The following is a 16,991-nucleotide window of genomic DNA, read 5'->3' as shown; positions in this document are numbered from 1 at the left end:
ACATATGTTATTATTGTAAAGATACAGTGGAGGATGAAATCCATTTGCTGCTAATTTGCACAGTACGCTTACAATGATGAAGCTTGTACTTGAGACATCACTTCATTAATCCTGAGGTGGGCTTCATCGCAGAGGCATTGACCTTGTGTATGAAGATATGGTATAAATGGTAGCACCTTTTTTATATAGCGCTTGGTTAAGAAGACAGCACCTATTAAATCTAGTGACTTAAACATAATGCAAAAAGATCAGAACCGATTATTAAACTACAAAACCGATGGCCTTAAAGGCATGGACTGCCTTTTATGGTACTGACTCTCATTATTGAAACCTTTGGAATTTGTATTTGCAGTTGGAACTATTGCGTGTGTTTTCATTGCCAGACCCGTGTGTTTCATGCTGTATTTTATATACTGTATTGTTATGGAAGTAACTGAAAGTGAGATTGAGTGTTGCCTATTTTGATGACTAATGCATTGTATCACAGAACTGTTGTGATTTTATGTGTATACTTACCTGTAACTTATTGTCTAAATGGTAAATTAACTGAACAGAACTGCATTTGATAAGGGTCTTAAGAGTAAACTATAAATCAAAGCTGGAAGTCAAGCAGAGGGAACGGATCCAGCCGGTATGGGACGATATACTGGAGGCTGCATTGAAAAGCAACTCCAAACATTTTTTGAAACTGATAATTTATTGCTTAGCGGACAATAACATAAAACAATCTGAAGCTGGTGTTTCTGAAAATGACTGGGTCAGACATTACTTCTCTTTATATAATAATTTTGATCAACCAATTGAGAATTCACTTTAGTATAAGGGATCAATTGAACATGACTGAGTGTCTACCTAATTCTCATCGGTGTTATTTACTTCAGACAAGGTTAAAAAAAACAATGCATAATATGAAATACAATAAAATCCCAGGGAAAGATGGCCTCCCTATTGATACTTTTAAGTATAGCCCTCATATTTGGTGTTCTTTACTTATAAAAGCATTAAACAGAATGATATTGACCAAATCCATCACACACTCGTGAAATACAGCAATAATTGATCCTATAAATACAAATTATGGCAGGAGCTCACTTATTATTAATTATCTCCCATTTTCGCTGCCTTTATGGATGTTAGCTAGGCTTCTGACTCTCGTCAACTTTGAATCAAATTGACATTCCACAAGATGTATTGTATATTTTGAAGGCCCTATATAATTCAAATAGTGGGACTGTCAGGTTACTTAAAGCCAGTATTCTTTCAAGAGATTTTCCAGTTACCTCCCGGTTAAGACAAGGCTGGGTTTTAGATCCTCTGCTATTTAGATTGTACACTAATAGTTTATATACATTTTTTGTTCATTTGAAATTAGATACTCCAATGGTTAACGGGATCTCCCACCCAAACCTTATGTTATGCAAACCTAGTTTTAATTGAACTGACTTGTGGGCTCTACAGTAACTGATTTCTGTTTTGTACACATTGTATGTGAAAGTTAGATTTAAAGGCTAATTCTAAGAACGCTTTTTAGCCTGGGATCTACTTGATATAGTTGTACTGTTTTTAAATCAGATTTTGAACCAATTCAAATTGTTAATTAATTTAGTTACCTGGGGTTTATAACTGCTCCTAGTTTGGAAGGGAAGCATATTGTAAAGACTGATGTAATAATGTCCCAATTAGGTGGTATATCCTGTTATTGTACATATTTAAAATCTCAACAGGTGGATATGACCTTAAAGTTTATCATTTTTAAATGAAGTCTTTTAGTACTTATGCAGCAGAATTGTTTGACTATTGTAATGAAAAGCTCCTTTATATTCTGAAGAATATATTTTTAGGATTTTGGACTTCCCTTATCGGCCCCAAACGATGCCGCACACGGCCAGTTGGGTATCTTATATCTGGAGGATATGATCAAAATTCCACTAATCTCACAATTTCTAAAAGCCAATGTAAAGAAAAAGGCTACCCTTTCATTGGTTATCCTAAAAGACATGTGGGGGCCTTCCAGCTGATGTTCTAATCAGTGGGTAAAGAACATATGCTTGGATTTAGCCAAGGTGCATTTGATGGTTATATGGGAGACTTTTATCCTTAAATACAGATCAGCTTCAGCTATATTCCAATTCCTTAAAATTATGGTATGAGTCGCATAGAGGGTTCATGGATTTGGAATGAACCTCAGAGGACTTCCCATTGAAAGGGTTGGTGGAACCTTATTTGTCATATTCAACTTATCTAAGGGACTTCTGTTTGATCACTACGTTTATATTTAACCTTCTTCCCCTAAACACTGTGAGGCAGAAGTGGCACAGCGACAATGCAGGGAGTCACTCTTGTCCGTTCCGCTTAACCTTGCAGGAAATCTGTCTTCATTGCCTTTCCTTTTGCCGTATATTTAATGGCATTCGACATCAGACTATTCTATTAACGAATTTTAAAGGATTTGCACCATGTACTCTGTATTATTGCTATTTAGTCATGGTTGATTCTACATGTGTTTCATGGGCGTTATGTTGTTTGTTAACAAGGTCTTTTAAGGCAGAGACCGTTTTTACTACCCTAATATGTTTAATACTTCATTGTAACGGTTTGTTTAGTTCAGTATTATTCAATAGAAATGTAATACTTATGGATTTTGTAACTTGTTAAAATAAAAAACGAATACATGTTTACGAATGAATGACTGCACATATTTTGATTATGGCCCAGAATGTCTTGTGTTTTGGGTCAGGTTGTGTGTTGCCACTCAGTGTCAAGCTGTTTGTTTGCACCAGGTCCGTAGGTTATTCTCTAATTGTTACCCCACTGCAGTGTGCTGGTGTTTAACTTTGTTGTTTTGCACTATTACTAGAGAAGCTATATTCTGCTCTTTCAGCACGACCTCAGTAGGTTGTGTTGCTGTTGTGATCTCCTGTGAAAGTAAACTATTACAAGACATGACCAAATATTCCCCCTCAGTAAGTGATGCAGACCTTCATAACTGTCTCTAAGGAAGACAGCAACAGAACGGGAACAAAGCAAAGCACACACACACATATATCTTCTGCCTCTGCAGAAGCAAACCTTGACTTTGGACCTGTGGCATCCTGGGAGCAAAGACATGGATCAGGGGGGCATCCTGGGAGCGTAGACATGCATCAGGGGTAGAAGTATGCTTCACTTACGCACAGACAGTTCCACTAGCGCAAGTGAAGTGCAATAATGAGATGGCACGTGAGCAGATGCAGCCCCAACACGTACACAGACACGCTCATTACACCCCTGCTGCAAAGGCCTGCAGACCAAAGCGTTCGAATAAAGCATGTAGTTGTTGGAGTGTGAAAAATCAGAATATATTAAATGTTGCTAAACTAAGTTTCAATTGTGTGGTTGGTTTACATTCCCAAAGTGCAGCAATGATGCCCCACAGTCATATTTAGTCTGCCAGCATCCCCTTTATTGAGTTGCATGCAGGGCTGTCTATAGTAAAAATGGCCCCTTGGAGTGATAGCGCAAACCATTTGCTAGAAGGTAAATCTTGCCTGGCAGAGGAGAATGCCACTGATGCAAGTCAAGTCAACTAAGTATTTCCTAAGGTCCCCATTCTGGGGAAATACCAGGCCAGGGCTTGCACTGTGATTCTGATCAGCATTTATTGTTTGATATGAACCTATATCTTTTGAATATCTCTTCACATGAGATGTAGACGCCACGGATCGGGAGCATCCGGGGAATCAGCCCCAGGGCTGTCACCAGGCCAGGTCAAATGATATAGTATTCCTTTCTCAATATCTCCAGCAACCTAAAAGCCAGAAAGCTATAACATAGGCTGGCCCTTGATTTTTGACTTACTAAACAATTATTTAATCTGCCTCACTCATACATGAGATGACCTTTAATGGAAATTGGTCTTCTCTAGCCCAAAGCTGAAAGTTTGTGGAGCTCAATGTACGGGACCCTGAAAGAAAAGAGCATGGGGTTTGTCCTTAATGGCCAGATGGATAAGCAGGCCGAAATCCTAAAGTGTCTTAAGCACCTGAGTGTCGCTATGAGGCTAGGCGGCTCCCTACAGGCACACCTGGATGTGCGTCTCATTCAGAGGGGAGAGCCAATCAGTTTGGAAATCAGTGCTGTGAGGCTGGGGTAGCTCCTGGCCTGGGGAGTGAGCAAGAGTGTTGCTCATATATAAGGATTCTTTGTGTGAGTAGTGAATGGTGGCAGCAGATACAGATGTAAGCTGCACAGAGCGAGACAGGAAGCAGGGCTGTGATAGCAAAATTCAGCCTTTTAATTTCCGATTATTGTTCGAATTTATTTAATTTGTATAGCGCGCACAAACCCTCAGGCATCAAGGCGCTTATGGCGAATGAATTATTGTCTGCAGATGAATAGCTATTTTACTTCTGGTACTGTTTAAAAGGTGGGGGAGATTAGCCAAAGGAGTCTGATTGACAAAATTCCCTGGTAAAAGTGTTTTGTGCAGCAGAGCGGGGTATGTGGGGCTTGGGCGTGACAACACCCCAAAAGAGTCTAATCTCATAATTTTGCTGCAGCATTGTATTCAAGTGCATCGCTTCTTGTTGAGTACATACATGAAAAGTTCCATTGTGCCAAGTTCTACTGGAGTGTAGCCGCCCAACTTATAAAGGTCAACTCACCCCGGCTGTTTTGAAGGGTGTTGCTAAATTAGGGTATATTATTTACAACATTTTGCTGGTTAGGGAAAGGGTGGGGTTGAAGACGGCTGGATGGGGCAGTGAAGCATGCAGGGAAATGGCTGTGATGAGTCGATCTCCTATGATTTGTACCAGTTCCCTCCCGGAGTGGCAACTCTGTTTGTTGGAGTTGGTCTGAGATGCTGAGGTTTGGTATTGACTATAAAGGTACAATGATAGTGTGGTAAACTGTATGCCCCTGCTATGAAAGGATCGAAGAGCAGTGGCGGCTGTTGAATTTTTACAATGTAGGACTTAAATATTTCCCTTTAATGATCATGAGGGACTGCAAATGGTGAGGGAGACCAAGCACAGTAAAGGGGAGTTCTTGGGGTTTCCCCCTGGCAGGTTTTCTTTTAAAAATAGGTTACAATGTTGCATGTTCATTACTGTTAATGTTGCAGTGAAAAATTGGGCAAAAAGCAATACAATTTACATTCAGAGGATAACATCTAAAAAATCCAATAGTTGCCAGGTCACTGACCATTTAGAGAAGCATTTTCCAACATGCCCACGATATATGCCCGCATTTCCATGGTAAAAACCCACTCCTGTTGGCTTTGTAAGAACACACCCAGGATGGACTGGCCCAATAAGAGTAATACTGCCTCTGTAGGAATCCACTCAGCATCGCCTAGTGATGCCAATAGTGTCCCTGTAAGAACGCACTCATGGCGGCTTTTCCGAGTAAGGCCTGTGCTGCCACTGCGAGTACACGCCCATGATTGCTTTCTCCCGTAGTGCTGGTACTGCCGCTGGAAGAACACACTCATCTTGAACTTGCCAAATTATGCCAGTACATCCCCTGTAAGAACAGAATAGCGATCACCTTGCCAAATTTTTCCGTTTTTGCCCCTGTAAGGACACACTTGTGATAACTGTGTCCAAAAATGGCATGGTTTGCCCTTATATGAAGAAACATGTGGTCGCTTTGGCCAAAAAGGCTACTATATATGGCCCTTTAAGAACACACTTGAGATGGCTTTGCCAGTTATTTCCAGTATTTGACCCTCTAAGACACTCATGATGCCTTTCCCCATACATTCCAATATAGGCCCTTGTAAGAACATGCATGCAATATCTTTGCTTTGCACAAAAATATCAGTATTTGCCCATGGGAGAACACACTTTTGATGGATTTTCCCAAAGGTTCAGTATTTGGCCTGGGTGAACACATGTAATGTTATTGGCCAAAAATGTCAGGATACCAGTAGTTGCGCCCTAGGAAAATGCACTCATGATGGCATTGCCCATAAATGCCAACATTTTCCCGGGGGGAAAACACACTTGTGATCGCTTTGCCATTAAATGCCAGTATTTGCCTCTGGAAGAGCACACTTGTGATGGTTTTGCCCTAAAGTGCCAGTATTTACTCACGTGGGAAGATAGCTATGATGGAGAAGACCCTTGTGATGGTTTGCCCAAATATTCTAGTACTTGCCAGTGCACACACGTGTGATGGTGTTACCCAAAAAGAAAATATTTGCCACTGCAAGAAGTATTTCGAATTTTCTTTGCCCTAGGATACAAGTTTTTATTTCCCCAGTCAATAACACACTTACGATAGTTTTTCCCAACACCACAGCTCCACACACACACACGCACACACACATGCACACACACACTCCTCTGTACACGAGTTCAACTCAGATGTATGCAAATACTCTTTAACACAACACTCACCACACAGTCATTTTTTTAAAACAACTTTCCTGTGTTTGGTGATGACTTGTGCTGCGCCTGGCCCCTCAATTCGCTCCTCATCCAGCAGGAAGCAGGGAAGAAGGTTTATTGACACCTCCCATCCAGTGTCCCACCTCCAGCACAACCCATAGAAAGACATGTGAAGAGCATCAGAATTAGACCCCCAGCTCCATGCTGCTGTCTGCTGGCAGAAGGGACAGAAGCCTGGCAGGCCTCCAGTTTGGACATCCTCTCCATCATAGGCGCCAAGCTGGATTACTGTAACAGCCTTCATCTGGGCACAAACAAACATCAAAACAATATCCTCCAAAGGCCACAAAATATGTCTGTGAGTATTGTTTACAACAGCAGCCAGCGAGATCATATAACCCCGCTATGTGGGAAACCTCATTGGCTCCTGATTCAGGCCAGAATAAACTTTCAGACTTTAACATTGAGCCACAAATTCCTGTACGGCTTGGCCCCTTCTTATATGAAACAAGGGTTAGCTTGGTACAACTCGGCAAGACCGCTGTGATCAGAATAGTGTCTGTCGATCCACGTTCCTTGTGTCCGGAAACCCAGCGCGTTTGGGAGATCTGGCACGATGGCGGGAAGCAAATTGTGGAATAGGCTGGAAGCAAATTGTGGAATAGGCTGCCTAGCGATATCAACAAAAATCTCAGATCTGCAACGATTTAGAAAGAGTCTGAAAACTCATCTGTTTGAGGGTTAGTGGTTATTGCGCCACTTCTACACTTCAGTGTATATTGAGATTCCTCGCCTTGACATCCTCTCTGGTTTGGGCCTTTCCTATAAGGGCTGTCATGCCATAGTCACCTAACCACTCCATTAAATGCCAATGTAAAAGGGTGTTTGCCTGGCTTTTGTCACTGCAGACATCAGCAATCATTCGGTCATGCAAAACCCTACAAAAATGCAGCACTGAACATAACAGAATGAGTGTCCGCCAGTGCACCATGGGGGGTTGCACCAACCGCCACTTGTGATGAATGATGTTAAAGGATTTTGGATTCGGTTCTGCATTTAGACACCACTTTGTATTGCCATTCATATATTGAAAGTGTCAAGTGAAATTCATGTATCAGTGCGAACAAAAGATGTGATATCTTGAAGGTTTAGAATTAATCTTATCCTCTGGCTTGGCTCTTGGCAACCCTCCAGACATCGGTCTTCAGCCTGCCAAGCCATTACAGACAGGGGAGACCATAGGCCATAGGCAAATCAGGCTTGGTCCAACCCCAATAGTGGTAGTGCAGCCTGAGCTGCTAGATCGCCACCCGTCTGGACAGGACCGCAAGCAACCCCAGACATGTTGGGCCTAGAGACCTCCCGCTTCACCGTCCCCGGTTACTTACTGCAAGTCGTGTTGTTAAGTGATTAAGAGAGAACCCTTTGCTATGGGTCATTGAACTCAAAATATGTATGTGCTGTAGATTATGAAAAATATCAACGCAAAGATGAAGTTGGAAAACATTTTGTTTAATGGGTACACTCATTTGATTAGTTCCAGCACATTAATTCTCTCTCCTGTGTCTTCCATGTAAAGGCGGGGTGCAGATTGCCCATGATGCAGGTTGCTCTTGATCAATGCCTCTCCCCAGTGCACCCACAGTGCTTGGAGGTAGTGCAGGTGAGTTTTCCGGGTTCATCCTCTGCTATTGGGCATTCCCTCATTTGCATAAGGCATGATCCATGCAACTGAGGCAGTGCCCAACTTTAAAGCGTACCTGCAAATTTGCCGGGTATGCATTTGGTATTACAGAAGGGGCCGTGCTGCTGGGTGTGTGATTTATTTGGAGTTTTATAAAGCATGACATGAATACAGTCATGGTACAGAGGCCCCCTCGCCACTCGAACAGCGGGGGGTGGACATTCGTAAATCTGCCCCAAATTCTGTATCGTGCACATACATACATTATTTGAGGTTTGCTCCAGAAGATGGACAGTCAGAAGGGCAAGGATGGATTATTCTACCACATACATTATAAAGTCATGTACATACACGGAGGAACTCTTGAACATCTGTGACACTTAATGTCATACTTATCATTTTTGGGGTGCTGGTACAGCTCAACATTGAAGAGATAAATGAAACTAGATGCAATTTAATGTATGCATTTTTGCTTTCCATGAACGCAGCATCGGCCCACTGGCACAGAATGTTTGCAGTGTTATCTTTACAGTGCCTTTCCGGATATATATAATAATTGGGGAAATATTCACATGTCTTAGGTCTTTCCCTTTTCTCTTTCGTTGATCTTATAATTTTCTAAATGTTTGTAACAGTATTATGGCGAATTTTAAATCTAAATACTGGTGAAACATATAAGAAAACTAGATAGTTACCTGTTTTTCTTTTACTTACGAATAGGCAATATTTTTGTAGAGGCCTGTATACCCCAGACACCTCAGGTACTTGTTCAAAGTTGCGTTATTCAAGTTGCCAGGTCGCAGGTTCAGCTCCAGGATAACTCATAGGCTGGACACACTGAGTACACCAGCGCATCCAGCTCCCAGGCACCAATTGATTATTACATATTTGTACCCGGTGAGGGTTAATGAGCTTGTTACAAGCAAGCTCATTGGCCCTTGCCCAGGTCATACCTCACCGAGAAGGCTTTGAAGCCTCTGCTTCTCCCCCGCCTCATCCCGGAGTGAGCACCATGGAAAGGGAGAAGGGACTACAGATAGTCCCTTCTCCCCAATGGCTATTTTTTTCTCAATTCGAGAAATGGTCGCAGCACCGTTTGTTAACTCGAGAAAAATTGCTATCAGTACCCCGATACAACGTGCCGGGGTACTAATGGCATTAAAGCCCCGTGGCTCCGTTAAAGCCCTCACTTTGCTCAGGCTTCTAACTATGGCCCTGGGGGCATTACTCAACTGTTAATGCCCCCCTACGTGAGTCATATTGCCTTAATATTCACCCATGCAAAACTCAACATTCCACTAAGGTCCATGCAGGCCTAACTTACATTCCAGCTGCATTCATTCATGGGATGCACCACCACCCTGTTTATACACAAAACATAGGATGACTGACATGGCAAGATGAAATCTATAGTATAGTAACACATTAGGACAATGACATCGTTTATACCTACACTAGTCTACTCCTCAGATGAAAACCCACTCAGCTAGTGAAGCATAACATTGAATAGAATCACATCAGTCAGAGGAGGGCAACATTCGATAGAATGAGCGTGGGCAACACATGCAGTGGATTTATACCAATCTGAAGGCCTGTGCCCTTCATCCAGCTAGTGACACATGGACTGGAATGGAATTACATATTTAACCACCACTCACACTTGCAATCATTTAGAAGTTGAACTGTATTTTCCCTGGAATGACAACTCATACCTTGAATTTTCGGGAATGACATTACTTCTTTCTTCTAAAAAGACATGCAGCTAAAGCAACAGAGGTGGGAATGGAACGACATCGTTAAACACCACTCACACCTGAACATCCCTTGAATGGGATGGAATTACATTTTTCTTTCACAAACACGATTAATCTTCAGCATACCCTCCTCATCACCAACATTCCGAAGTCTGTTGACAAAAACTCAGGAGCCTCAGGTACCTTCTACATGTTGACTCCGTCCGGTGGCCAGGTTACAGATTAATAGGGCTATCTGACACGCCAGGCACATCATCTCAAACATCTTCAGGCGGCACCAACTGACCCTGTTGCACACATTCACAGGATGCAACATTTTGCAACACCCACATTAGGCAGGAGCAGGAGGCTGGAGGCATCCATTAATAATAAATAATAATAATAATAATAAACTTAATAATAATTAACTTTGGATACGCTTGATGATAGAGTGGAACCTCTCAAATGCACTTTAGATCAATTGAACCAGAGTTCTATCACGTTTGTGGGAAAACCAGGAATATCCACACGTATTGATGCTTACTGGTATTGCCCTGACTGCGTATCAATCTGCATTCTCACATAATTGCCTAACATATTGAAGTTGAATATATATTAATTGAAGGTGACTGCATGAGTAATATCTGTCATTTTCACAAAGCATTGTTCGATTGCGTAAGCCTCCAAAATTACCACAGCTTTGGTATATGAAACAATTGGTTGGTAAACAACAGGCACTTTCATATGAAATATCTTCTGAAGACTGTCAGTTGAGATTTTATCCACGGTCTGTCATGCCAAGAATTGTGTAAAATCAAAGTTTAACTGTTCTTTGAGTTATGTTCTTGTCATCACGTGACAATGAAATCGTGCTGCTTCTGAAACACCAATGCCCAATACTGCATGTTTGCATTCAGCTGGCCATCGCCATTTTGAAAGAAAGCACAACATTGCCATTAAACCAGTAACATTTGCCTCAGTGCCTGGTATATTTTGAAGATATGCTCGTACTGTTGAAGATTAACCTGATCCAAATGTGCAAGTCGCTTCAGCATCAGTTCTTTTTTCGTTGTTGTTACAAAAGTGCGTTATAGAGAATAAAAGGTATAATGTTGAAATCTTTTTGTGTAACAGTCAATCATCTGCATTCAAGGGTAGTAGGCATTAAGCACAAAGTTGGGAGACAAAGTGTGGGCACTACATGTCGTTGGTTTCTCCTTGACTCCTCCGCGACCCCAGATATTGACCAATGGAACAAGGTGATTGAGCAGCTTGGAACGCCCTGCCCAGAGTTCATGAAGAAATTGCAGCCCACCGTGAGGAATTATGTGGAGAATCGACCCAAATACGCCGGTTTGACTTTCCCCAAGCTATTTCCAGACTCCCTCTTTCCAGCAGATTCAGAGCACAATAAACTCAAAGGTGAGTTGCAGCATGATTTTTGATACTATAATTATAATTGTTCTTTTATAATGCGCTTAATACCAGATATCAGTTTCTAAGCGCAAGAAGTATTGTTTATCCTATAGAAAAATAGCAATGTGTGAAGGACAAAAAACTTAACGAGATTGTAGGGTCATAACAATATCTTTCTTGGTGCCCTTTTAAAATAGTAATATCATATTACATTTAAGTTGTAATTTGTCTGCAAAGTATCTTCTATTTGTAAACTATCCATTGATGTATTATTTTCAAGTTGTATGCTGCATCCACTGTGCACAGATTCCCATTTCATCGGCCTGATGCTGGCACATCAAAACATACTTCAATGGATTACATTCTCCCACAGATTCCACATCTTGATAGATAGCTATCCACCGTCAGCTGCACAGAATTGTTTTCATATGGGGTGTATTGCTGCTTGATATGGTAGATGACGGCTCTCTCGTATATGGCCGCACCATTCTTTGACCGGACTTGACTTTCAGCATCATCTAAAAGGATGCACTATGACCCCATACTCTTGATTTAGATCTCATTGAATAACTGCATCAATATGTCGGGGCTTAAACTGTCTGGGTTCAAATCTTGCCAGGACTGCAGCTCCAAAATGTCCCTCACGGACCCGCACACAATTTGTGTGAGGTGCCTTGGGGTAGGGCATAACAACAGGCAATGTCGTTCCTGCCTTTCAATAAACCAGAAAGCAGTAAGGGAACGCTGAGCGAAACTGGCGCTCGCCAGCTCACCGTCTAAATCCCGACCTAATCGCTCCTCCGCTCATCGGAACATGATACTGAGGATCCGACGCCTGACAAACATCGAGTGATGTCGCCATAAGAAACAATTGCACTTTCAGAATGAATTGCACCGCTGCTCATCTTCGTCGTCGCACAAGAAACTGTGCCAACTGGAGTGGGAGCTGCTGGAAGAAATGCGATCCCTTCTGCTGAACTGCTGAAGGGAGCGGTGGAGGAGGTTCCAGCCAAGGAGTTGGTCTCAGGCTGGTACTCCCAATACTATCTGGTTCCCAAGAAAAGGGATGGCCTCTGTCCCATCCTGGACCTCAGAATATTGAATAAGTGCACGAGGAAGGACACATTCAGGATAGTTAACGTTGACGGAAATTCTCCAGGGTCTATAGTTCCAAGACTGGCTAGTGTCGCTGGACCTTCAAGGACACCTATTTTCATGTTCCAATCCACAGGAAGCACAGGCGGTTCCTGAGATTTGGATTTGTCATTGGGGACTGTAAGGAATCAAGAGTAAGAGTCAGAAACAATGGGATGTTAAGTGTTTGTTATAGACTTTCGATCCAGACGTGGACCCCTTGCTCACTGTTCTTAGAGAGGTGCAGCTTCACCTCACTGATGATGCCCAACAAGGCTTAAACACGTGTATGGGGTTGCTGTTAGTACTCTTTTCAGAGGAGAATTGCCTAGTATTTCGGTGCTGGACTACCCCTGGGCAGGACAAAGACTGATATGCGGGGACATTTCTTCTCTGTGAAAGGGACAGTGAGCTAAAGACTTGGTAGAGTCTCTCCCGGGGGTTATTCACCCAAGAATATGTCATTGGGCTGTGTTCGTGCTGATAGAGAGATTCCCAGACCCTCCTCTTGTTTTGCATAAATTAACTTTGGGTCTCATCCTAAGTTAAAAGGGCAATCCAGACATGGACCCCTTGCTCACTGTTCTTAGAGAGGCGCAGTTTCACCTCACTGATGATGCCCAACAAGGCTGAAACACATGTATGGGGTTGCTGTGGTACTCTTGTTCAGAGGAGAATTGCCTAGTATTTCGGTGCTGGACTGCCCCTGGGCAGGACAAAGACTGATATGCAGGGAAATGTCTTCTCTGTGAAAGGGACAGTGAGCTAAAGACTTGGTAGACTCTCTCCCAGGGGTTACTCGCCCAAGAAGAGGTCATTGGGCTGTGTTTGTGCTGGTAGAGAGATTCCTAGACCCCCCTCCTGTTTTGTATAAATTAACTTTGGGTCTCACCCTAAGTTAAAAGGGCAATCCAGACGTGGACCCCTTGCTCACTGTTCTTAGAGAGGCGCAGCTTCACCTCACTGATGATGCCCAACAAGGCTGAAACACGTGTATGGGGTTGCTATAGGTACTCTTTTTCAGAGGAGAATTGCCTAGTATTTCAGTGCTGGACTGCCCCTGGGCAAGACAAAGACTGATATGCAGGGACATTTCTTCTCTGTGAAAGGGACAGTGAGCTAAAGACTTGGCAGAGTCTCTCCCAGGTGTTACTCACCCAAGAACAGGCAATTGGGCTGTGTTTGTGCTGGTAGAGAGATTCCCAGACACCCCTCTTGTTTTGCATAAATTAACTTTGGGTCTCACCCTAAGTTAAAAGGGCAATCCAGACGTGGACCCCTTGCTCGCGCAGCTTCACCTCACTGATGATGCCCAACAAGGCTGAAACACGTGTATGGGGTTGCTGTGGTACTCTTGTTCAAAGGAGAATTGTCTAGTATTTCGGTGCTGGACTGCCCCTGGGTAGGACAAAGACTGATATGCAGGGAAATTTCTTCTCTGTGAAAGGGACAGTGAGCTAAAGACTTGGTAGAGTCTCTCCCAGGGGTTACTCACCCAGGAACAGGTCATTGGGCTGTGTTCGTGCTGGTAGAGAGATTCCCAGACCCCCTCTTGTTTTGCATAAATTAACTTTGGCTCTCACCCTAAGTTAAAAGGGCAATCCAGACGTGGACCCCTTGCTCACTGTTCTTAGAGAGGCGCAGCTTCACCTCACTGATGATGCCCAACAAGGCTGAAACACGGGTATGGGGTTGCTGTGCTACTCTTGTTCAGAGGAGAATTGCCTAGTATTTCGGTGCTGGACTGCCCCTGGGCAGGACAAAGACTGATATGCAGGGAAATGTCTTCTCTGTGAAAGGGACAGAGAGCTAAAGACTTGGTAGAGTCTCTCCCAGGGGTTACTCACCCAAGAACAGGTCATTGGGCTGTGTTCGTGCTGGTAGAGAGATTCCCAGACCCCCCTCTTGTTTTGCATAAATTAACTTTCGGTCTCACCCTAAATTAAAAGGGCAATCCAGACGTGGACCCCTTGCTCACTGTTCTTAGAGAGGCACAGCTTCACCTCACTGATGATGCCCAACAAGGCTGAAACATGTGTATGGGGTTTCTGTGGTACTATTGTTCAAAGGAGAATTGCCTAGTATTTCGGTGCTGGACTGCCCCTGGGCAGGACAAAGACTGATATGCAGGGAAATGTCTTCTCTGTGAAAGGGACAGTGAGCCAAAGACTTGGTAGAGTCTCTCCCAGGAGTTACTCACCCAAGAACAGGTCATTGGGCTGTGTTTGTGCTGGTAGAGAGATTCCCAGACCCCCCTCTTGTTTTATATAGGTATGCATCTATACCATCAGAAATTATGGTTACTAGGTTATTTCGACCGAGCATTGTCTTATCCTTCTGGAGTTGGTCTTTTCACATGTGGTCTTCCCGCAGATAGCCACCCCCAGTTTCAAAGGTCAGGGAGCTTCTGCCGTTCCCTGGCCATGCAAGAGGAGCATCCCTCCAGAGGATTAGTGACGAGGTAGCTAGATTCAACACAGGGTGCACATAACCAATTCAAAGTTCTCGCTTTTGGCTTGACCTCCACTCCATGGCCTTTAGCAAGCTGATGGAAGTAGTAGCAGCCCACCTCAAGAAAGCTGGCATCTTTGTGTTTCCATACCTGGATGATTGGCCGATCCAATCACGGCCAGCCAAACAGGTTTTGAAGCACCTCGAGGACACCTGTTGACGGCTGCATGACTTTGGTTTCTCCTTGAACTTGAAGAAATCCCACACATCACCAGCACAGAAGCTCCAGTTCATCGGAGCAGTCTTGGACATCCAGGAAGGGAAGGCTTTCCCTCCCGAGGAGAGAGTCACCAACGTGAAATAGAGGATCAGTATTTTCCAGACTTCCAGCAGTTTGCCAGCATTGGTGTTCATGTGCCTTCTTGGCCTCATGGCATCCTGTATTTTCCTAGTGCTATAGGTGAGACTCCACATGAGAGCCCTTCTGTGGCTTCTCCGGGGTTAGTGGTCACAATACTATGGCCAGATGTCGGATGTACCTCAGGTCTAATGGTCGGTGGTGAATTACCTGACTTGGTGGAGCGACAGACAAGCATGTTGGTGGGAGAACCCTTCTGGGCAGCATGGCAGGAAGAGCAGGTGGACACAGGCCCCTTGCTGAAGGCTGGGGAGCCCGTTGCAGCTTGCTCCAGATCAGCAGCCATTGGTCTTAGGAGGACGCAATCTGCTGGAGCCGCGAGTAATCAGATACCTCAAAAAGGAGGGAGGTATCAGGTCACTACCTCTGTGCAGAAAGGCCATGCAGCTATGGTTCTGGATGTTAGTGAACAAGATCTCAGTCTAAGCAGCTCATCTGGCACGGGTGGGGAATTGGTTGGCAGATGCTCTGAGCAGGCAGAGCTCTGTCTCCCATGAGTGAGAGCTATGCCCAGAGGTCACGGCAGAGATATTCACCAAGTGAGGCATCCCAAATGTCAATCCGTTTGTGAAAGTGGGCAACACAAAGTGCAAGCAGTTCTGTTTGAGGACATTTCCCCTCCAGGGGCAAATGGGGGACACCTTTCTAGTGGAATGGGTCTTTGACCTTCATTATGCATTCCCTCCGATAGCAGTCATCCCTTAGTTTCTCAGGAAGTTGCTTAGATTCAGGGCTCCTCTGATCCTGATTGCCCGGACTAGGTGAGGAGGACCGGGTACCCGGATCTCCTGAATTTGGCCTTAGGCCCACATCTCCGGCTTTCTTGGAGGCTGGACCTCTTGTCTCCATCGGGAGCCAATGTGCTTCACCTGAACCGAAACCCTCTCAACCTGCATGATTGGCTCTTGAGAGGCTGAGGTACGATGACTGGGACCTCAAAGAAGAGGTATTAGAGGTGCTGTTGGCTGCCACCAGACCTTCCACTAGGTCCCTATATCATATATGCATGCAGATGGAGAAGGTTGTTGACCTGGTGCAAGGCGAAACGAGTGGACCCCAGATTGAGCCCCACTTCATCAGTGATGGAGTCTTTGTTGGCCCTGGCCAAATCGGGACTGCAAGTGGGCACTGTGAAGGGGTATCTGGTGTCTCTGTCCATTTTTAAGACAATGCCCAAACAAGGCTCCTTCTTTGCCGTTGTGGTGGTGGCACAATTTTTAAAGGTTAGTGTTCATTTCTTGCGTCCTTTGTCTTTTGTGGTCCCAGTATGGGATTTGAAGTTTAGTCCTGACTTTTCTGATGGTGGTTCCATTTGAGCCATTGCATTTGGCTTCCATCAAACTTGTCACATTGGAAACAGTCTACTTGGTGGCAATCACATCTGCTAAAAGAGTTAGCAAATTGCAGGCACTACCTAGTAATGTCCCCTTCCTGGGGTATTTCAAGGAGATGGTCTCCCTGATTATGCATCCCAAAAAGTGGTGTATGAATTTCATCCAGCCAGAGTATAGATCTTCCAGCATTTTACCCCTGCTTTATCCTTCTAAGGCCAAGGAGAGGCTCCACATGTTGGATCCCAAAAGGGTGCAGAGTTTTACCTGGTCAGGAGGACCTCCTTCTGGAAAGATGACCAGTTGTTTGTCACCTTCTCACAATCCATTTTGAGCGTGTATTCACTAAGCAAACTATCTCATGATGGATGGTCCTGTGCATTTTTAAATGTTATCAGTCTGAAGCTAAGGAGGTCCGAGCAGGGCGTGCGTCCCACTCTACCACAGGTG

General features: G+C 44.0%; 1 protein-coding gene across 15 annotated transcripts in view; it reads left to right on the top strand.

Annotated features, from left to right (window-relative positions):
• The window catches only part of MAPK10 (mitogen-activated protein kinase 10), a 928,972-nt gene that overhangs the window by 671,897 nt on the left and 240,084 nt on the right, over positions 1-16,991 (top strand). For all 15 annotated transcript variants that reach the window (XM_069630429.1, XM_069630427.1, XM_069630418.1 and 12 more), the window contains exon 10: positions 11,031-11,213. In XM_069630429.1, coding sequence (XP_069486530.1) covers positions 11,031-11,213 — 183 coding nt within the window. The remainder of the gene's footprint in view (positions 1-11,030; positions 11,214-16,991) is intronic.

The sequence above is a fragment of the Ambystoma mexicanum genome, chromosome 6q (assembly GCF_040938575.1).
Source record: "Ambystoma mexicanum isolate Mex_15411 chromosome 6q, UKY_AmexF1_1, whole genome shotgun sequence".
NCBI classification, from domain to species: domain Eukaryota; kingdom Metazoa; phylum Chordata; class Amphibia; order Caudata; family Ambystomatidae; genus Ambystoma; species Ambystoma mexicanum.
This window is presented reverse-complemented; position numbering and strand designations above follow the sequence as displayed.